This window comes from Aedes aegypti, chromosome 1 (assembly GCF_002204515.2).
Source record: "Aedes aegypti strain LVP_AGWG chromosome 1, AaegL5.0 Primary Assembly, whole genome shotgun sequence".
Classification (NCBI taxonomy): Eukaryota; Metazoa; Arthropoda; class Insecta; order Diptera; family Culicidae; genus Aedes; species Aedes aegypti.
The window spans coordinates 256,339,259-256,362,573 of NC_035107.1; the positions used below are offsets into that span (position 1 = coordinate 256,339,259).

General features: G+C 37.1%; 1 protein-coding gene across 1 annotated transcript in view; it reads right to left on the bottom strand.

The window, feature by feature from the left end:
- LOC5576344 overlaps positions 1–23,315 on the bottom strand; it is an 877,728-nt gene that overhangs the window by 227,184 nt on the left and 627,229 nt on the right. Inside the window, 3 exon segments of the mRNA XM_021837621.1 lie at positions 676–803; positions 2,802–3,161; positions 22,291–22,374. Of these exon segments, the coding sequence (XP_021693313.1) occupies positions 676–803; positions 2,802–3,161; positions 22,291–22,374 (572 nt within the window).

Here is a 23,315-nt window from a genome sequence, read left to right on the forward strand (position 1 = left end):
AATCGAATCGAAATCGAATCGAAATCGAATCGAAATCGAATCGAAATCGAATCGAAATCGAATCGAAATCGAATCGAAATCGAATCGAAATCGAATCGAAATCGAATCGAAATCGAATCGAAATCGAATCGAAATCGAATCGAAATCGAATCGAAATCGAATCGAAATCGAATCGAAATCGAATCGAAATCGAATCGAAATCGAATCGAAATCGAATCGAAATCGAATCGAAATCGAATCGAAATCGAATCGAAATCGAATCGAAATCGAATCGAAATCGAATCGAAATCGAATCGAAATCGAATCGAAATCGAATCGAAATCGAATCGAAATCGAATCGAAATCGAATCGAAATCGAATCGAAATCGAATCGAAATCGAATCGAAATCGAATCGAAATCGAATCGAAATCGAATCGAAATCGAATCGAAATCGAATCGAAATCGAATCGAAATCGAATCGAAATCGAATCGAAATCGAATCGAAATCGAATCGAATCGAAATCGAATCGAAATCGAATCGAAACCGAATCCCTCCTCTCTTATGGAAATCATAGCTACACCTCTGCGATAGATCAACCACCCGCAGGTGACCCGCGATGTCCAATGCAAATTCATCGTCTCCTTCTGGAGACTACTTCTCAGTTCAATGGTCGTCGAATCAGCGTATCACTCACCTGTCCTGCAGTACGACGATCTTCTCCTTGCCGCTGCCGAGCCACGAATCGATATGCTTGCACAGTTCACAGAGTTTCTCCAGGCTGATGCTGGCGATGCACGACTCCAGGTCGAATATCCGGTAGTTCTGCGAGGTGGGATAGAAGAGAACCAAAATGGGGTTAATAGTTGTGTGGTGGCTGAATCATATGGGGCAAAGTATTATCATGCCATTAGAATAGGGTAACCATCCCTAATATATCCAAAAACAGGAAATTTATGTTTTACTTATATTAAGTTATTTATTGCTTTTTTACAAGTTTTCATAGTTATTTAAACCAATTTTATGCTTGTTTCCAATCCAACATTGCTTAATTATATCGATTTTGCTAAAATTGTTCAAACTACTGCTAATGGCTGCTTTTTGGTAAATCAAAAAGTGTTCCCCTCCTTTAAATGCACGTTAATTTTGCTGCCGAATCAGATGCTGTTGCATTTGTCTCGGGGATAGATGATTACTACACAAACCGGGTGTCGGAGATTGGCTCGGTTTGATTGAGTGATTGAATAATGGTTAAAGGCGGTGTAATTAATTTTTCCAACTCTTTTCTGGTCTGTTGCTTCTTCGGCAGACTTGCAGTAAGTGCAAGTCAAGTTTGAGAAATTGTATGAATGATGAAGGAAAGAAAGGAAGGAATGTGGATCTGAAGTAAATTAAAATAGTTGAGCTATTGTTGGGGGTCTATCAGACGTATCGTCTGATACATATATCAAGAAGTTCTTCGGGAGACGTGTCTATACGAACAGGAAGCTGCAATTCTGGAACTGCAATAGCCTAGAAGTAATCCAGTGAAAAGACTTAATCATGATCATTCAAACATCATCCTTTTTTCCTACATGCAATAAACTTGATTTTACAAAATTGCTACTTCACGATAAATTAAAAATTGAAGTAAAATAATTTTGAAAATAAGTTAAGCTTAACTTAAATGATTCAGAGCAGAAGAATTCCAAGCTTCCTGAAAGAGAGTTTTCAAACTAGTTGAGTGAAGCTTTTCAAGCTTCTTGAGCGAAGTTTTTCAAACTAATTGAACGAAGCTTTTCAAGCTTTTTGTGAATTTTTTGAAGCTTCTTGTGTGAAGTTTTTCAAGCTTCTTTAGCAAAGCTTTTCAAGCTTCTTGAGCGAAGCTTCACAAGCTTCTTGAGCGAGGCTTTTCAAGCTTTTTGAGCAAAGCTTTTCAAGCTTATTGTGTGAAGCTATTCAAGCATCTTGAGCGAAGCTTTTCAAGCTTTGTAAGCGAAGCTTTTCAAGCTTCTTGAGGGAAGCTTTTCAAGCTTCTTGAGCGAAGCTTTTTAAGCTTCTTGAGCGAAGCTTTTTAAGCTTTTTGAGCGAAGCTTTTCGAGCTTCTTGAGCGAAGCTCTTCAAGCTTCTTGAGCGAAGCTTTTCGAGCTTCTTGAGGGAAGCTTTTCAAGCTTCTTGAGCGAAGTTTTTCAAGCTTCTTGAGTGAAGCTTTTCAAGCTTCTTGAGCGAAGCTTTTCAAGCTTCTTGAGCGAAGCTTTTCAAGCTTCTTGAGCGAAGCTTTTCAAGCTTCTTGAGCGAAGCTTTTCAAGCTTTTTGAGCGAAGCTTTTCAAGCTTCTTGAGCGAAACTTTTCAAGCTTCTTGAATGAAGCTTTTCAAGCTTTTTGAGCGAGGCTTAAAAAGCTTCTTAAGCGAAGATTTTCAAGCTTTTTGAGCGAAGTTTTTCAAGCTTTGTGAGCGAAGCTTTCAAAGCTACTTGAGCGACGCTTTTCAAGCTTTGTAAGAGAAGCTTTTCAAGCTTCTTGGATGAAGCTTTTCAAGCTTTTTGTGCGAAGCTTTGCAAGCTTCTTGAACAAACATTTTCAAGCTTCTTGAGTGAAGCTTTTCAAGCTTCTTGAACAAACATTTTCAAGCTTCTTGAGTGAAGCTTTTCAAGTTTCTTGAGTGAAGCTTTTCAAGCTTCGTGAGCAAAGCATTTCAAGCTTTTTGAGCGAAGATTTTCAATCTTCATGGGCGAAGCTTTTCAAGCTTCTTGAGCGTTAGGTTAAATTTATGTATTAAATTTCTGTGAAGGACCAACTAACTCCAGCATAATTTGAACACAACCTTCGAATACGATATCCTACCTTCTCGTGCTTCTGCTCCAGCATCTCGATCAGCTCCCGTTCGTGCTCGTCGGCGAATCCCGGCACTGGCGTGGTAGTACCGTTGCGGATCGCTCGCCTCGCGGGCAGAATCGACGCCAGTATCCGCTCGGTGACATAACTCAACCGCAGGGAGGTGGCTGCCGTCGATCCTCGATCCTGATAGGATTCGATACTGTGATACAGCCCCGGTGATTGCTGCTGCTGCTGTTGAGGGTACTGATGGACTTGTGACGAGTAATTATGCTGCTGGTAATGGCTGCCCCCGTTGGGGATACTGTTGTTATTAACATGGTTTAGGTTGGTGGTCTGATGCCGTGTCTGCTGCTGTTGAGCCGGGAACTGGAGGAAAAAAAAACAAGAAGAAACACAGAGAAATCTCATTAAGATGTGCAGTGGCAGATAGGGGGCGAGGCGACTTAAAAAACGAAATAAACATTCGAACAGGTCGATCAATAAACTTCACGTCTTCATCGAGAAACAAAACATGGGAAATACGCAAGCGAAACAAAACAAAATTGAGGCGAATTTATTTGATCAACTAAAATTGCTTACATCCTCCGGTTAATTTTGCCATCGCGGCAGCGAATCGTCGCACTTGAGCATAAGTTGGTTGCGTTTCGTTAACTTGAGGGCACAGCGATGCCAGATTTTTGTTTCAAACAATACCTGCAAGACTTACGATTGTGTGCTGCCAATCGGGTCATTCGTCATTTATTTATGCTACAATTTAAATCAATGCAAGGCGTGTGTGAACGAGAATAGAACGGCATTCAAAACTAATATGGCAACAGTTGATTCTTTTTCCGTTGTAGTTGAGTTATGGTGGAAGAGGGATGAGATTTTTTACTCGTCATACAAATTATTTTGAATATAACCATGAGGTGGCAGAGGAATTGAAACCCGTTTATGTTCACTAAACTATCCAGAACATTGTACTCCAAAATAAATTTGTTATATGATGAATTTGGCTCCGTAATGCTTTATATCGCATGTGCCTAGAAAAAAATTAGGTAGGGTGCAGAGCTACTTGGGCACTTCCACGATTCACTTTGGCATGGGGGATTTAGCTCGGCCGAGTTGTCTAAAACTTTGCAATAAAAAGCACTTCGATATGACGCATATTGTGGCAAAAAAAACTCCACTGCCGAAGTGAATCAAAAGTGCCAAAAATAGGATCCGGCTCCCTAATTATACAAAAAAAAAATAATGGCAAGTAATTTTGGTTTGTCATTGACAACATTTTAACACAATTAACGGATTCTGTTGCATGCTTTTTGGGGCGACCGACGGAATCAAGATCAATCGTGTCCGGTTTACATTATGCGGGTGTTAAAAGATGTCCGTGTTCAGTATAGCATGGATAACCAACTAATGGTGAGCTCGTTCTATACGTATGATAATATTAATAATATAACTAATAAATAAATAAACTCGCATCACCAATCAAAGGTGACTTTCAGATCTTTTTCCTCCCTCACTAATAAACATCCTTCCCGTGGTGATTGTGGTGATGCAGAGGTCTCTAGAAGCAACAATTATTCTTCCCAACTGACTGTAAGGACTTGACCCATCCTTTATTCATTTGCCATTTCTTATCCATTTGCCATTTCTTATTTATTTGCCATTCCTCTTTCATTTGGATCTAAGTGCAATTCTTACCCGTTCCGATCAATCACGAAGTAGCAGCCATTGACACACACAGTCAGACTTTGCTATGCTATACTATGGCAATATTTTAACACATTTAAAATATATAACTAATATGATATATTGCGATAATGACGATTAATGAAAAGCCGTTCGTATAGCTTTGATTCCCTTTGAGTTTATGGATCAAATTACCGTAAAGCTTAAAAAAATGCACTTCGGAAATTTCTAGAGGAGTCCACGGATAGTTTCTTGAACGAATTTCTGGCACTTTTCTATTAGTATGTAGTAAGTACCCTGAATGAATTCCTAGAAGTGACTCCGACTCCGGAGAAAAGTCTTGCGAAATACTAAGAGGTGTTTCTGAAAGAATCCTTGAAAGTTTTCTCCGAGTAGTCTTTGGAGGAAATAGAAGAAATCTTCGAAGGAAGTCTAAAAGAATAATCCTTGGGCGAATTACTAGAAAAGTCTACAAGACATTTATGGACGATTCTCCAGAAAATTTCTGTAGAAATCTTCTAAAAAATTCCTGAAGAAATTTGGTAAAAACTTTCCGAAAAATTTCAGTAACGATTTCTGAAAATAAATTTTTGTGATAGTGTTTCCTTCTTGGACAATAAACGTCAAAATCTCCGAAGGGACTCATAGAGAAACTTGTGAAGAAATCTCTGAATGATTTCTCGTAAAATCCAAGATTAGGATTTTTGTAAAATTTTATTTAATAAGTTTTATTATAATACTGAAAGTACAGTCATGACCCGATTTTGTGAGCCCCCGAATTTGTCTACCCCCGATTTAAGCACCATTTGTGACCCGATTTTGTTTACCCCGATTTTAGCTTCCTTTTTTGCCCGATTTTGTCAGCCCAAAAATTGTTATTTATTTGAATTAGACTTAACATGCATATACTGACAATATTGGGTGCATAAATTGCTTGGCCACGTCTATATACAGACCGAAATTTTGAAATTTGAAGTTCTTAATAATTATCCAAGAAACTTATCAATGTTACCTTCGATTACGGTACACAGAAAATAGAATTTTTACAAAATGATTACAAAATCATAAAACTAAGTCCTTAAGTTAAAATAAAATTTGAAACCAGTCGAAAAATTGTTTCCCGATTTTAGCTCTTTCTCGATTTTGTCAACCGACAAAATGGTCGAGACAATCATGGAAGTGTCCAAGTAGCTCAGCACACTACCGGCATTTTCTAAAGATCCTCTAAAAATTTTCCCACAAATCTATATTGGAATTCTTTTGGAGGATCCAACAGGAACAATTCAGAAAATCCTTCAAGAAATCATTCGATAATCATTCAGTAAATTCTTTTAGCAATTTATTTAGGCAATAAATTTGGAATTCCTCCTAGATTTCCATAAAAGATGCCTCTGGAAATCAGCTGGAAAATTTCCAAAAAATCCTCGGGAAATTCGTGTAGAAAATCCTCAAGAAGTTACACCTGGAATATTTCGGGGAATTTTTCTTTGGTTCTTCTATTGAATATTCCAGGGATTCCTCAAAGACTTTCAGGAATTACTCCAGAACTTTCATGGGAATTCCTTCAGGTACCTTTTTAGTTATTCATACAGAGTTTCTTCTAGGATCTCCTTCAGAAATTATACCGGGCATTTCTTAATTGGTAATACTTTGGTAATTTTCCCAGAAATTGCATCGCGCTTAGAATTCCTCCTGAGTGTTGCTTCATGAAATTTCTCTATAAACTATAAGGATTCTTCAGGAAATTTTGCTGAGCATTCCCACATAGCTCTCTGGAAATACTTTCAGATGTTATTACAGGAATTCTTCGGGACATTTCTCCATTAGCGAGAATTGAAGCGGTAAAAATCATCAGGATTTCCATAGGAAATTCCTTTGGATCTTCATTTGAATTTCACGCAATTCCCTTTGGACTTTTCTTTGGAATCTCTATATGAATTTCCTTCGTTATTTCCTTATTTTTTTCTAATTTTCTTTGGAATTTCTCTCGGAGTTTCCTTTGAAATTTCCGTCTGATTTTCCTTTGGAATTTCCTTCTGGAATTTCCTCTGGAATTTCTATCGAACTTTGAAATTAACATTGGAATTTCCTTTGAAATTTCGTTCGGAAATTCGTTTGGAATTTTGTTCGGAATTTTCTTCGGAATTTCCTTTCAGGGTTTCCTGTAGTATTTCCTACGGAATTTCTTGGAGAATTCTGTCGGAATTTCCTTTGAAATTCCCTTCAAAATTTGCTGTGGTATTTACTTTGGAATTTATTTTGGAATTCCTATTGGAATTACTTCGGAATTTCCTCTAGAATTTACTTTGAAATTTTCTTCTAGAATTTGCTTCGAAATTTTCTTCGAAATTTTCTTCGAATTGACCTTTGAAATTAACCTTGGAATTTCCTTTGAAATTCCGTTCGGATTTTTTGGGGAATTTCGTTCGGATTTTTATTTTTGAAATTTTGTTTGGAAATTCGTTTGGAAGTTTGTTCGGAATTTTCTTCGGATTTGTCTTAGGAATTTCCCCTCAGGGTTTCCTATGGAATTTCCTTCGGAATTTCTTGGAATTCTTCGAAAATTCTGTCGGAATTTTCTTTCTATTTCCCTTCGAAATTTGCATTGGTATTTACTTTGGAATTTCCTTCGGAATTCCTATTGGAATTACTTCGGAATTTACTCTAGAATTTACTTTGAAATTTCCTTATGAAATTTCTTCTGGAATTTTCTCTGAAATTTTCTTCGAAATGTTCTTTGAAATTAACCTTGGAATTTCCTTTGAAATTTCGTTTGGATTTTTTTTGAAATTTCGTTCGGAAACTCGTTTGAAATTTTGCTCGAAATATTCTTCGGATTTTTCTCGTAATTTCCTTTTGGGTTTCCTATTGAATTTCCTTCGAAATTATCTTCGAAATTCTGTCGGAATTTCCTTTGAAATTCCCTTCAAAATTTTCTGTGGAATTTACTTTGGAATTTATTTTGGAATTCCTATTGGAATTACTTCGGAATTTCCTCTAGAATTTACTTTGAAATTTTCTTAGGAATTTTCTTCTAGAATTTGCTTCGAAATTTTCTTCGAAATGACCTTTGAAATTAACCTTGGAATTTCCTTTGAAATTCCGTTCGGATTTTTTGGGGAATTTCGTTCGGATTTTTATTTTTGAAATTTTGTTTGGAAATTCGTTTGGAAGTTTGTTCGGAATTTTCTTCGGATTTGTCTTAGGAATTTCCCCTCAGGGTTTCCTATGGAATTTCCTTCGGAATTTCTTGGAATTCTTCGAAAATTCTGTCGGAATTTTCTTTCTATTTCCCTTCGAAATTTGCATTGGTATTTACTTTGGAATTTCCTTCGGAATTCCTATTGGAACTACTTCGGAATTTACTCTAGAATTTACTTTGAAATTTCCTTATGAAATTTCTTCTGGAATTTTCTCTGAAATTGTCTTCGAATGTTCTTTGAAATTAACCTTGGAATTTCCTTTGAAATTTCGTTCGGATTTTGTTTGAAATTTCGTTCGGAAATTCGTTTGAAATTTTGTTCGAAATATTCTTCGGATTTTTCTCGTAATTTCCTTTTGGGTTTCCTATTGAATTTCCTTCGAAATTATTTTTTTTTTGAAAATTCTGTCGGAATTTCCTTTGGAATTCCCTTCGAAACTTGCTTTGGTATTTACTCTGGAATTCCTTCCAGAATTTCCTTCGAAATGTCCTTTGAAATAAACATTGGAATTTCTTTTGAAATTTCTTTCGAAATTTTATTTATTTTGTTTGGAAATTCGCTTGGAATTTTGTTTGGAATTTTCTTCGGAATTTCCTTTCAGGGTTTCCTATAGAATTTTCTTAGGAATTTTTAAATTTTTGGAAACCCTCGAAAATTTTGTCGGAATTTCATTTGGAATTCCCTTCTAAATATGTTTTGGTATTTACTTTGGAACTCCCTTCAGAATTTCCTTCGGAATTCCTATTAGAATTACATCGGAATTTCCTCTAGAATTTCCATTTTAATTTCCTCAGGAATTTTCTTCTGGAATTTCCTTCGAAATGCCCTTTGAAAAAAACATTGGTATTTCGTTCGGATTTTTTTGTTGAAATTTCTTTTGGAATTTTGTTTGGAATTTTCTTCGGATTTTTTTTTTGAATTTCCTTTCAGAGTTTCCTATAGAATTTTCTTCGGATTTTCTTGGAATTACCTTGGAAAATTCAGTCGGAATTTCATTCGGAATTCTCTTTGAAATATGTTTTGGTATTTAATTTGGAATTTTCTTTGGAATTCCCTTCGGAATTTCTTTCGGAATTCCTATTGGAATTATTTCGGAATTTCCTCTAGAATTTCTATTGAAATTTCCTCAGGAATTTTCTTCTGGAATTTCCTTCGAAATGTCCTTTGAAATAAACATTGGAATTTCTTTTGAAATTTCGTTCAGATTTTTTTTTGAAATTTAGTTGGGAAATTCGTTTGGAATTTTGTTCGGAATTTTCTTCGGAATTTCCTTTCAAGGTTTTCCTATAGAATTTTTTTCGGAATTTCTTGGAACTACCTTCGAAAATTCTTTCGGATTTTTTTTGAATTCCCTTCACAATTTACTTCGGAATTTCCTCTAGAATTTCTATTGAAATTTCCTTAGGAATTTTTTGTCTTGAATTTCCTTTGAAATTTCCTTTGAAATTTCGTTCGGTTTTTTTTTTGAAATTTCGTTTGGAAATTCGTTTGGAGTTTTGTTCGGAATTTTCTTCGGAATTTCCCTTCAGGTTTTCCTATAGAATTTTTTGGAATTACCTTCGAAAATTCTGTCGGAATTTTCTTTGGAATTCCTTTCAAAATTTCCTTCGGAATTCCTGTTAAAATTACTTCGGAATTCCCTCTAGAATTTCCGTAGGAATTTTCTTCGGCACTTCTTTAGGAATTTTCTTCGGGCTTTTCTTTAAAAAAAATTGGAATATCCTTTGGAAATTCTTTCGAAATTTTCTTCTGAATTTCCTTTTGGAATTTCCTTCGAGATGTTTGTAGTGTCCAGAGGGAGGAACCGGCACAAGCCAATCTAATGGCTGGATCAGCCGAATTGCACTAGGAGTTTGAAAGCTGAGAAAGCTTGTCTCTTCTTCTTCTCTCTGGAAGCTAGGAATACTTTTACCGCATGAAAGGCTTCTCTCCATAAACTAAACAAGTTTCTTTCGGGATATTTCATAATATTCTTTCCGGAATTTAGAAAAACTGTCTTTGTTCGAAAGGTTTCCTCTCGGATGCTCAGCAAGTTTATCTCCGCAAGATTGAAAATTTTTCGTCAGACGCTCGAAAAGCGTATCTTTGGAAGTTTCAAAGTTTTATTGTAAGTTTTGAAAGCATATCATCGGTAACATGAAAAGGTTTTTCTTCTGAAGACTTGGATATTTGGCTCTAAAAGTTTAGAAAGCTTCTTTCCGGAAGCATAGAATTTCCAAAAACCTCTGAAGATTGGAAAAATTCTTTTTGGAAACTAGAATACCCTCTCTCTGTAAAAGATTCTTTGTGTAAGCATTCTATTTTGGTGGCAAGCTTGACAACGGAAAGCTTCTCTCCCTAAATGGTTCGAATGATCTTATCTGGAAGCTTAAAAAGCTTCTCGCCGGTAGCTAAAGAGTGTTTGTGCAGAAGCTTGGAAAGTTTCTCTGTCGATATTTTGGAAGCTCTCCCTTCGGAAGGCTTCTTACCCGAAGATGAAAGTGCTTCTCTGTGAAAGATTAAACATTTTCTCTCGAGAAGATTGAAAAACATCTCTTTTGAAGCACATAAAATTTCTTACTGGAAGCTTTTCTCCAATTTGCTCTTCTCTAGAAGCTTGCAAATATGCTCTCTCGAAATTTCCGAAGTTGTTCCAGAAACATGGAAAGGTTTATTCATCGGCAGCTTGGAAAGCTTATCCTCAGAAGTTTTGAAAGCTCTCTGGAATTTAGGAAATGTGACAATTAGAAAAGCTTTCATCGAAAAGCATCTCTTGGGAAACTTTGAAGGCTTCTCTCCGGTAGCTTGAAGGGGGTTTTTTGAAAAGCTTCAAGAGTTCTCATTTGAAGATTAGATATCCTGCCTCTGCAAAAACTTGTAAAGATCTGTCCCAAAGTTTGAAACCCTTATCCCTTATACACTATTTTTTTCTCGTATTTTTTTCAATCAATCTTCTCTTTTCAACGATTGATTCGAATATATGAAAGTTGGTCAATCGACCACTCACAGCGCTCGCAACGTTTTTTTTTTCGCTTTAGATGTTGGCACACTACCGCCATCTGTTGGTCCATCGGCCTAAGACAGCGATTTTAGCATTGGGCGTACATGTTCTCACGATTTGTTCTACTAAATGTTACGTCTGTTTGTCTGTGCCTTAATTTTACATCGTAAGAATTATGATTACATTACTAGACTGTTGAAAGCTTTTGAATTACTTCTAGATTGTTTATAAAATGAACTGCCTTTTGAAAATTCCTGAAATCATAAGCATACTTTCCGAAATCCTTGCAGAAATCATGTAAGGTAAATGTTCCATTAGAGGAGGAACTTCATTTAACCCCTCAAACTCGGTCGACTCTCCATCTTTCGATGTTCTACATCTCGATATCTCCCCCTATGTCGGTCCCTTCATTCTGCATACGATTTCTCTCTCTCCATATCTCGATATCCTCCTTATCTCGATATCTCCATATCTCAATGTGTTTCTGTTGATTCTTTGTTCCCAATTTTCTCTCCATATGTCGATATGAACATTATCAAAGGTTACTAGACCAGATTTAAGCGATTCGAAACAATTTGGAAACTTGAAATAAAGTTTGTTTGTTTTTTCAGCCTAGTAAGGGAGTTATTTTCAATCTAGTGTTCATTAAATTTATGTTCTTTGTCTCAATCTCTCCCTATCTCGATGGTCCCTTCGATATAGAGATATGGAGAGGCAACTGTATTGGAAAGTAACAACCATTCACTTAATGAGAAAATTGATTTCATCGCAGTAATCATCGGCATCTCACTGAAAAATAATACATCTACTACACTTTCCTTTAGTTGAGGTAAATGTTCAATTTGTGTTCCTATAGTTGCGGTATCCGTTGTTTTCTTTTGGGAACCTGCATTATAGTAACACTCAAACGCAACTATTGGTACAAGCAAGGACGAAAAAAATCATGCTCACTTTTGCCCATTGTACGGTGACGTCATCAGAAAATCGCTCTCTTTCCCTCCTCCGGGAAATCTGAAAACAACGGTGCCAGTTCCTGTCAAAGTTTCGTTGAAGAGCGAAAGAGAGAGAATTTCGCCGTGAAATGCGTAATACTCAATTAACTGACATTTACCATCACACCATCACCATGACACCCTCGAAGTAACCGCACCACCACCAATATGATTATACCAATGAAGGTAGCCACTTGCCCGCTGTTTTTTTACTTTTTCGATCTTGAAGGGCTATGATACAGCTGATATAAAACATGTAATTTGTATTGGTTGAATTGATGTTCTATCTGATAACTTAGATTTGATTGGAACAGCAGAAACTCTTCAAGTCCGCAGACCTATGGAAATTTCAGTAGATCTGGCATCTCTGGGCCCACACCGCGCGCCATAGGGAAATGAAACGAAGTAGAAATAAGGCTCCTCGTCGTCATCGTCGTTGTGGAGAGAGATCAATGACCCGCTAAGCCATGTCCGCCAATCGCGCCATCATCCGTCATGGGCGCGCACCCTTTCGGCGAAAAATTTCGAATTCGACACGATTACGTCAGCTGTGTGCCGAAAATAAGAGGTCCCAACCGGTGCGCTGTCCGGTCCTGGAGGAAATTCACACGGATGCGCGTAGGAAGTGTAACCCGAGAACACGCTTCTTGACCTTCGTCGTCGTCGATTCCAGAGACCTCCCGCAGCAAAGTAAGCGGCTCGAAAGGAATTTATGCACGCCTTGCCTGGGTTGCTTGGATATGGTCGAATTATGCTGCCGCCTCTCGGTGTGATCGTCGTCGTGACTCGAGCAGGCCTTGATTTGGAAGACTACGCGCGAACACGAATTGGCAGCATAAATCACGACATTTGAGAAGCGCCCCTGCAGTGGTATTGCGTGTTATTCACTCGAACAAAAAAAAAAAATCACACGAGGTGTCCTGATCGTCGTGTTGTGCCTTAGAGAGAATGACTTTTAGCTCGAAAAAGGTAATGGCGCATAATTATCCGATCGCAGCTAATCGTAGATTAATCAAACAAACGTGCCACCATCTAATGATGACATTAGGGCCGAGCCCCCATAATGATACGGAGCCGGGTGGATAAATTATGGGTGGTATGATTGCCATCTTCTCGATTTCTTCCGCCGCACCTGATACTAAAAAGTATCAGTGAAGGCGCAGAGGTGAACCGGTCGTTGGCCGAAAGTCTCTTCAATAGAGATAAAAAAATATCAATAAAAACTGGAATAGATAAACGTTTCTAAATACAGAAACAGTCTACTGTGATGAAACAGTCTCTGCACATCATTACAACATTAATTTCAATGAGTTTTCTTATGACCATCATTTATAATTGTACATCTGTTCATCAGCTTCATGCATGTAAAATTGTCCACAAAAACACGTTGAAAACCACTGATACTGACAGCTATAGCAGAAAAGCGTTGAAAATGACAAATTATACATCTCTTGGGACGGACATCGATAATAAACAATCGGACTCGGACACGACGCTAAACAAGCGCAACGTATCGCTTTCCTCGACGCATGTCAGCGAATCGAACACGTGAAGTGCCGGCACAAATGTCCATTTCCTCGTTTTTACCTCAGCTTAATTAAGAAACTTGTCGCACTCACTGCTGCAAGCCTGCTCAGTTCTCATTCCAATCAGCCCTCTACTTCAAAAGCCCGAAATACTCTTAATGAATCCCAATCGATATGTAAAGTGAGACCTCGTTTTTTTGCGATTCTTGTGAACTCCTCTTTCAAGGCTTTTTCCAACTCCGATGGATGTGACAGTTTTATAGCCCTGTCTCGAGACCCTCGCCGTGCGCAGAAGGCGTTGATTTAAGGGATCCTTCGCCCTCTCCCAGCAATCAGACCAGACGTAGTCCCTCTACCTACGGGATTGCATCTCATTAGCAGCGGGCTCACGTCGACACGTTAACCCGCCAGTCATCCGCGCCTTGCACGATCAGTCGAAAACAGAGGTCTTCATCGCATCACTCTCCTTGAAAGGGTAGTCTATTTAATGTACCGATAAAAAAATGAAAATTATTCAGTGAAAACAAATGAGCTATGGCAAATAATGTCTGAACATGGTTTTCCGACGAAGCTAATTAGGCTGATACACGAAACGTTGGAGCAAGATGGATTGAAGCAAGGAGACGCACTTTAGAATATAATGTTCAAAATGGTACTCGAGGGTTAATTGGGTCGCATATGCTCCTTCGCTTTGCGGACGGTATCAATTTCATTGGTATCGTTCGCTGGTCAGTTGACGAAGTCTTCGTGCTTTTGAAGAGGGAGACCTCAAGGAAGAGCTGATCATTAATTCTACTAAAACGAAGTACATGGTTGCTGGTAGAGATAGAGGTAGGCGTAGTAGTGTTGGTGCTGAGGTAGTGATTGAAAGATGCAGACAGGAAAGTCTTCGGTGTTTTCGAGCGTAAAGTGCTGCGGACAGAACTCGGTGCGAAACTCCAAAATGGTATGTGACGCAAAGATGTGAATATTATTAGGCATGTGAAATTCAGCTGACTTCAGTGGGCTGGTCATAGGAAGGACTGGTTTCGGAAGAAAGAATTGCGACCATTTTTAGCAGGGAACCAGGTAGAGGTCGGCGACTTCGTGGAAGACCACGAATACGCTGGATGTACGCAGTCGAAGAGAATCAGACGACCCTAAACGTTCGGGGCTACTGGAGAATTATCGCCCAAGACCGACGAAGATAGAGCTCTACAATACGCCCGGAAATGGCGAGACGGTGAGTGCTTAGAGACCGTAGCTACAAAACACAGCCATGCTGAAGGTGTCTGCGTTCGATTCCCGGTCGGTCCAGAATCTTTTCGAAATGGACATTTCCTTGAATTCCATGGACATAGAGTATCATCGTACCTGCCACATGATATACTTATGTGAAAATGGCGACTTAGGCAAAGAGAGCTCTCAGTTAATAACTGTGGTTAATAATTTGTCCCAGTGAGGGCGTAGTACCAAGAAGAAAAAAATATCAAGCAGCAGTTTTTGATTTTCTTTGGAGCCTTTTTATTTTCTTATAGTCGCAAAAACATTTTCCCCCTTGATGGTCACGTGTTCCGAGTCTCAGTGTGCGACACATCTCGAATCAAGCGCGGTTTCTGCTGGACGGCTCGGCGCGAAATTATGACAACTGCGAGGATTTAAAGTATAATTGTGCGATCGGGCACGACTCCAAAAGCGTGATGTTAATCGGACTGCATTACGTCAGGATTCGGAAGGTGATGAAGGGCTTGACGAGCTTAATGGGATTAAGTCAAGTTTACGGAGGAAATGTTTTGATGTTTTCGAAATTGAGAGATGAGAGGTGGTTATTATATTGGTATGTCTTCATGCACGAATTTTGATGAATGCAGTCGATGAAATTGAGAACTAAGATCGGATTATTTGAAAAGTACTCGCATAATTTACGATCTCGCCCAAAAAGCCATTAGTAACAGAGTGTATAACTCTTTGTTTTTAGACAAATTAATGAACAAAGATGAAAACTATCATTACTGAAAGATAGAGGAGGATCTTCTCATCATCATAGCATTCGTTTGTTCAGTAACTAAGTGTGTAGCTTAGTTACTAATCGCTTCTGGGGCAATATCATAAATTAAGCGAGAGTTATGCATTCCAAGAATTCTAAGACATCATAATTTTTAGCATATTTTGCTGCACATCGTCATCAATGGAGTTCTATAATTTAAATAGACCAGTTTCAATGAATACGTCATCTATATCTAAGCATTTTATGAGATAGATATCTCTTCCGGTCCGGATTTAGGGGGGTGACTAGGGAAAAAATGCCCGGGCCCCACAAGAAGTGAAAACATATTCGATTATAAATAATTGAAAAATTATAATTTTAACATGAGATTACGTTATATCATAGTTAGTAGTGCATTCCATTCGACTTTCAGCCGATTTTTCCGTTGAATGAAAATCCTTCTACATATTCTCCAATGATATCCAGCAGCATTAAGCATAAGCATAAGCATAAGCATTGATGACCGTACAATTCGTAGTTGCTACTCCGTGATTGACCGGAATAATCAAAATTGTACAGGGAACCAACAGAAGTAGCTTGGGAGTAGCATATCATCTTCAATGTACAATTCCGAGGATTCCAAACTTAGTAATGTCAATAACGGCGCCGGCCACGTCCTTACGGTCTTCGGGGAAGGGAAGGAATGTTAGTGTGACGTCCATTGCTACTAGAGACCGAGATCACCTCTGCATCTCCATGGTTTTCACAGGAAGGAATTTTATTAGTGGGAGGGATTTAAAGCTACATGATCAGGATTCACCTTGGTAAGTGATGTGGTTCATGCAGGCTCAATTGAAACAAGTTATCTATCAGTGCGGCGACAATTTTAATGTCGAACTATCCAAAGAGTATTTAGTAAATTGAAGAATACATACACATCATTTTTTTTTTAATAAACAGGAATAAGGGCTCATGCCGACACTTACAGTGACGAACCATCCATAGTCAGATTAAATTAATGAAATATTTCCACGATACAAATTTGTGTTTTCACAAGCATGAAACGAACTCACCAAAAGTTGGTAATCCATCGTCAACTGAAGTCACAATTACGGCATCAACCCCACTCCATTCACTTGAATTCTTGATTATTATATGAACTGGAGAACATTGTCATTGGCGCCGTTCACTCAACACTCCCGAAAAAAAAACATTTTGCACTCTTTTTACATGCGCCAACGTCTGCAAAACGTTTTTGCAATCTTTTCGATTCCTTATATTATTTGATTTTACTAATCTTATTTCAAAGAGAAATAGAAACAAAAGAAAAGACGAAAATCTGACGGGAACAACAATTTTCACGTTCGCTCACCAATTGACAAAAGCCTATTGTTATTATTAATAAACTACATTTCAAGCATAATCCACGAAAATCAACCTCATTCTCCAATGAAATCCAGCAGCATTATATCAAAAACTCTAAAACTATTCTCGTGTAATACACAGCAACTGCAATAATCTTGAGGACAATGGAAATTTTCATATTCAACTATACTCTTTTCCATTTGTGCCAGAGATTATTTTGTATTAATATTTTCATGGTTCTATTTAAATATTGCTTGAAAGAGCCCTCAATTTAATATAAATCCACAGAATTTGTTTAAATATTGCAATTTTTACTAAAAGATTATAATTGACCATACTTTTGACAAAAAAATACAGTTATATTTTTCCCGGTTCCTAAATAACTAGCCTAAGTGGACAGATTATCAAGGTTTAAGCTCGAGGACTATTTACAGGGACTAAAGTGCCATCTGTAAGTTGTCCAAGCTACTTAAAGCTTGCTCCCTTCATCGAGTTTTTTGAGCATCTTGCTTTGAATTGAAGGAGACTGAAATTAAAGTTTTTGAAGGATAATTCTTTCAGAATCCAACTTGTCCCTGGTTGCCCTGTCCAGGATTCTAAACTGGTCCTGGATTTTTCAAGAAAGCTGCCCAAGAATTTGCCTAGGATTACATGAGAACTTTGCGCAATATTTTGTAAATATTGTGCATAGTATTATGTCAGAATGTTGTTTGAGATTTGTTTTGTAATCTTGTCCAGGAATAAGTGAAAGTGCTGTCTAGATTTTTTTTTAATTTCAATCCTACCACCTAGGATAATGTGAATATCCTACCAATAATTATGTACTAGATTTGGTGTTTATTTGGCAGGATCAAAGATTCTGTAAGAATCCTGCCCAACACACATGAGAATCTTGCACAAGTTTTCCATAGAATTCAAGTCAATGATATTATAAGAATCATGCTAAAGATTTTACGAAAAATCTGCCCAATATTTTCAAAAATCCTGCTTTCTAGACTGTGTAAAATTAACACCCAGAGTTTTGTGAGAACTCAATGACATTTTGTTTGACCAATTTTACCTCCTTTTGTCGAGGTTCTATGAACATTCAGTATATTTTTATACCAAGAAGTGAAAAAAGGCTTTCTCATTACGAACATCGAAACTTCAACTTTAAGCCAAATTCCGATGAAGAATTAGTAGGTATACTCAAATTCTGGAAAAAGTGCAAAGAATCCAACTTCTAATATTTACTAATTAAAAAAAATGTAGTAAAAAAGTTCAGTTTGGAAATAAAAGAAAAGAGAAGAATAGGGTTGGTATACTCTAACTTTAAGTTGGTAAAGCTTTGAACGGGCCAGATATGAGACGGATGTTCAAACTCTTCGCGGCTGCACAAAATGAATCCGCGGGCCGTATTTTGGTCAGCCATGCATTTAGTGGTACATGGCAGGTAATGTACTGCGGATACATCAGGACATTTTTTGCAAAAATCTGGAGTTATTTCTAGAAGATACGCTGCAGGAATTTAGTCGTAAACTGGATCTATTACTTATTTGATAAATTGTATTAAGTCGCATTTTGACCACTACGTCCTCGTCGACATTTACGACTTTCACAGTGTTACGTTTCATGCAAAAAACATACAAGAACGAATGTCTTGGACATCGTGCACCACACCTTTCTCTGATGGAAATCCTAGTTACGTCTTTGGATACCAAACGCGATAGAGCAAGGTGGGCCGAAGTTTTGTTTTTACTATTTGTAATTAAATTTGAAACATTTATGAATGTTATTATAATCCCAATACTATTCAAAAGCGGCTTTCGCTCAAAATATCGTTAAAATCAACTATGAATTGAAAAAGTTATGTCTTTTTTATGTCAATTTTCGATCAAAGTTCCGTCGCATAGAATAACATAAAAATACAAGTTTCCAGAAAAAAAAAATTTCCATCAAATATGTGCTCACAAGTCGTTTTCTATAGACCCCGTTTTGGAGCTACGCACTTTCGATTTATAAGCCCAAAAATTCAAAGAAAATCCGAGATATTTAGACAGATTTTTATAGGCCGTGATCATCAGAAGAAACATACCATCAACATTTGGTTTAAAGTAGGCGTTTTAAGTTCTTTGTAACATCTAGATGGAGTTTTGAATGAGAAGATCAACAAAATATGGAGTTACGCGCTTTTGGAGGTGTAACGTTTGAAGACACATGAAGACATATGAATTTTTATCATATTAATTAGGCTTTATAATAACGTTAAGTACGTTCAAATGTTTTCAATGACACATTGATCTACATGCCGCAAAAATCTTTCACAACTTACTGATTTTACAAAGGCTCAAGTGCTATAAGGCATTACGGAGCCAATTTAATCATGTAACCAAATTAGCTTTTAAACAACAGTATTCTGGATAGTTTGGTGAAGCAATGAACTTACGATTCAGATTATTGAACATGCAATTCAATTATGGGTAGCGGGGTATGAAATAAAATGAAATTTTCGATGTAGAAAGCAGCGGTACAAAACGAAAACAAATAATGCAAACTATAGAACATTGGTTATTATTTTGTATAGTGGAATTTAAAATCGCAGCACTCCAAGAGCCCAATTTTAAATATTTGTCACCTATAAATCAAAATCATGACATGTGATTCAGTAATCAATGACAGCTTTCAAACATGACTATCAATATTATAATTTTCCTTTAATCCTAAAGTGCCTCTCAAAAGGGAGTAATTCTGAATTTTGTCGATTTTTTTTATTGAAAACACCGTCCAGAGATTACAAAGAATTAGACAAACCAATTATAAACCAAGATTTGATGGTGTTTTTTTTTGCTGAAAATCATGTTCAATGAAAAACCGTTTAAGTATTGCTGTTTTTCTTTGAACTTGTGAACTTGTACCTTTCGAACGATGTAACTTCAAAACGGGCCCCACGATTTTTTTTGAAATTTTGCCCAGACATGCAGCTTGCTATATAAAACGACTAGTGAGCTCTGATTCAATGGAGTTTTTTTTTCTGATTACACCGATCTTGGGAGCACTGTAGTTTCATGATTAGAGTTGTGCTCTTAAAATTGTTAGTTAGTTAGTTAGTTAGTAGACTGTCCAACATTTCCCCGAATGCAATTTCCTCAAATGACGTTTTCCCGAATGAACTGTTTCCTCGAAAAGTATTTTCCCGAATGTGCCATTTTCCCGAAAAAAATAGTACATTCTAAAAGCTATTCTGATGTAAGATTAGATGAGACTTGATTAATTTGTTTTAAAACCATTTGTTTAAAGTAAACGATGTTCAAAATAATATGCCACGTGTATTTGACTCATATCAACTTAGATTTTTTGTTATAGCCTGATGAAAGAAGAGAGCACATGATAGGCAGTTTCAATGGAAGCGGTATCTTTGGCGTATACATATTTAGCTTATGGACATTTGGTCGAATGAACATTCGGCTTAGTTTTACCTTCTTAGAATAAAAGGCTGTTCTTTATACTCATACTGTTTCAATATTAAGTGGCACTTAGGTGATAATATTTGAATTTGAATTTGCTTCTCTTTTAATAATAGGTTGTTTTTTCATATTTTTTTGCATTATTACGCAAGGCCAAACATCCTCATGTCATATGTCCACTAGGTTAAACGTAATTTTAGCTTGCACTACATAACCAAACCTTGATTCTTCCTTCTAGATACTAAAAAACATTACAATCTGTAGTATTCGTTCTTACAATGACATTTGAGGCAATAACATCTTCTTCTTCTTCTTCTTCTCGGCATTAACGTCCTCACTGGGACAGAGCCTGCTTCTCAGCTTATATGTGCACTTTCACAAATATTGACTAAGAGCTTTCTTTGCCAATGTTGCCATTTTAGCATTCATATATCGTGTGGCAGATAAATTTCCATTACGAAAAGATCCTGGACCGACCGGGAATCGAACTCAGACACCTTCAACATGGCTTTGCTTTGTAGCTGCGGACTCTAACCACTCGGCTAAGGAAGGCCCCAAATAGTAGCATATCATTTTCATAGATAAATACATCAATTAAAATTAACAGATTTACTGAAACTTCAATAAGTTTTTTTTGATAATACCATATAATTACCAGAAAAAAAACTGATTCAAGTTTCAGTAGCAGTGTTAATTCTTATTGATATTTGTTTCTATGAAGAACAGCCTTTATTATACAAGAAGGACAAATTTCTGATGAAATCAATAGCAGCTGCAAACAGAACACTATTAACACAATAAAGCTTCAAAGAACTGCCCACGATGATAAGCAGGCGAGACTAGCTTTAACATTATCAACTACTTTGATGCCAATAAGAATATAAGGAAGAACAAACTATGTCCTAAAGAAGGAATATTTATCAAATTTAAAATAAGCCTTTTGCTATCTTCATTAACAGATTTCAAGTTCTGGACTAGTTCAAATCTCGAGACCAATGGCTTCACTTAAATTTTTAACGATTATCTCGGAGATGGGATTCGATCCCAGGTCTTAGGCCTGAGAGGCGTGTATTCTAACCACTACACAAGGTCCGCCCAAAAAAGAAAAGTTGTATGTACTTAAAAAACATAACCATACCGCAGAAGTAATGATCAAAATTTGATAGCCTGAATTCTCAGAATAATAAAATTAGAATACCGAACTAAATTTCTTAACATATTTTTAAAAGTAGATCTGCCATTAAAAATTGTCATTGATTTACAATTCAATTCAATTTTATCTTCCGGTTTTCGACTCAAATCATCCATAAAAGAATCAGTCGTTTGAAGCGATTATCAAACTTGCTGAATATAGTCTATTACAACGAAAATAAAAAAAAATAATAAAATGTCTTTGGAAAAAGCATTCGGGGAAACTGTCCATTCGGGAAAATGGTTTCCGGGAGAAAATCCTTCGGGGAAATGTCGGACAATCGTATGAAAGGCGGACATTGAAGTAGATATCTTTAAATTCTGTCAACTTAGTTCTTATCATTTTGACTAGCATTCTAAAGTGCCATTTGTCGTTGGACAAATATATAATTTGTTTAGATAAAAATGTATTGTGTGCAATCCATCATGAATGTATAGCGTCGAATTCTTAGCGGCACAGAAGTATTCTAATTTTTTTAAGGTGAAGATCAATCGAAGCCCAAACTCAAATTTTCAAGAGCACTAATCAGGAGAACCAAACATCCGCTTAAACTGAAAACTTGATCGATTGGTTACTAGCTTATAATGACCAACCGATCAAATTTTCAACTCAAACGTTCAGTTCAGTTCTCTATATAGATATATAGATTTATGCTCTTGAAAATCAAAGCTGTAGCTTTGATTCATCTTCATCTTAATTTACAGAAAGAAAGCTTTTTCTAGAATTCTTTCAAATTGAATTCTTTTAGACTGCCCGGTCAACTAACGATCTATTAATTTTGAAAACGGTGTACAATATGAAGGGCTGACAACGTCTCATGTCTAATCCACGAGAACTCCTGCAAACAATGCATGGACAATACAGTTCCCACGATCGTCAACCACATAATCCGGCGAGGGATCGGCCGCATCGCATATAATTCGGCACTAATCAACCGCACTCCCGGTTCATGCTTTCCAATTGAAGTCGTGTCCATTCATAGTTTCCAAAGTAAATTTTACGATCCGCACTCGGCAAAGAAACCATCCATAAAAACGTGGTGCGTGACACCGTACTGTGCTCAACTCCGGCAAACAAGTATCTAACAAGCTATAAAGCAAATCTCCAACAACGATAATCCTGTTAATGCTTAAGACGACCATCATCATACTCACCGAGTTGTACTTGCTGTTGATAATCTGTTGTTGTTGCTGCTGCTGTTGCTGTAGTTGTTGCTGTTCATCTTCGTGGGCATTTTTCTGCGAAGAGAGAGGGAGAGACGAAGACGAATATGTAAATTAACTGCTGTAAAAACGCAACCCGATTAGGAAGGAATATCAAAATAATAACAAACAGAGATTTATTCAATTTATTACAGCGAAATGTGTTATGAATCATAGCCGATTAGGTGTTAAAATAACAAACTTTTCTAATAAATGTTTTCAGTTGGCATATTTTCCTATCGAATGAAAAATGCCAGGGTTGTACCAATTTTAAAACTGAACAAAAATCCTGCAGAAGCTTTCAGCTATCGTCCATTCAGCTTGCTTTCCTCTATCAGTAAACTTTTTGAAAGGGTCATTTTGAACAGAATCATAGTCCACATCAACAAAAAATCAAATTTTGCCGGATTCCGACATGGACATTCGACCACTCATCACGTGTAACAAATTTGATTCATTCCAACAAATCTGATGGCTATTTTACTGGTGTTCTAGACATAGAAAAAGCATTCGACAGTGTTTGGCATGAAAACTTGATCGTAAATAAAAAAAAATACCAACACATTGTTAGAATAATCCAAATCTCTGTCAAATCGTACACTTCATGTTAATTATCAAAACTCCAAGCCTGAAAGACTTCCTACAATGTTGATATTCCATTCTGATCGGGATGTGGCATACATGACTGTGCGCGACTTTACACATAAAATTTAGGAGTTTGCAAAAAACAACAACGACCAGAAAATGAACCAACTCTCAAAGCGAAACATAACCTCTATGCTGCCGGCCATTACTGCGTGAGGATACCAAACAAAAACAGCGCGAAACATGCATTCCGAAGCTAAGAAGGGTCGAATGGGACAATCAGGGGGTTGCTTTATTGACCGTAAAATTGGCAATTGTCGTCGTCGAAGGATCAGGACTCGAGAAGGGCGAGTTCGGTAAGCTGTGCTGCGGCCATTATTGCAGGTAACGGT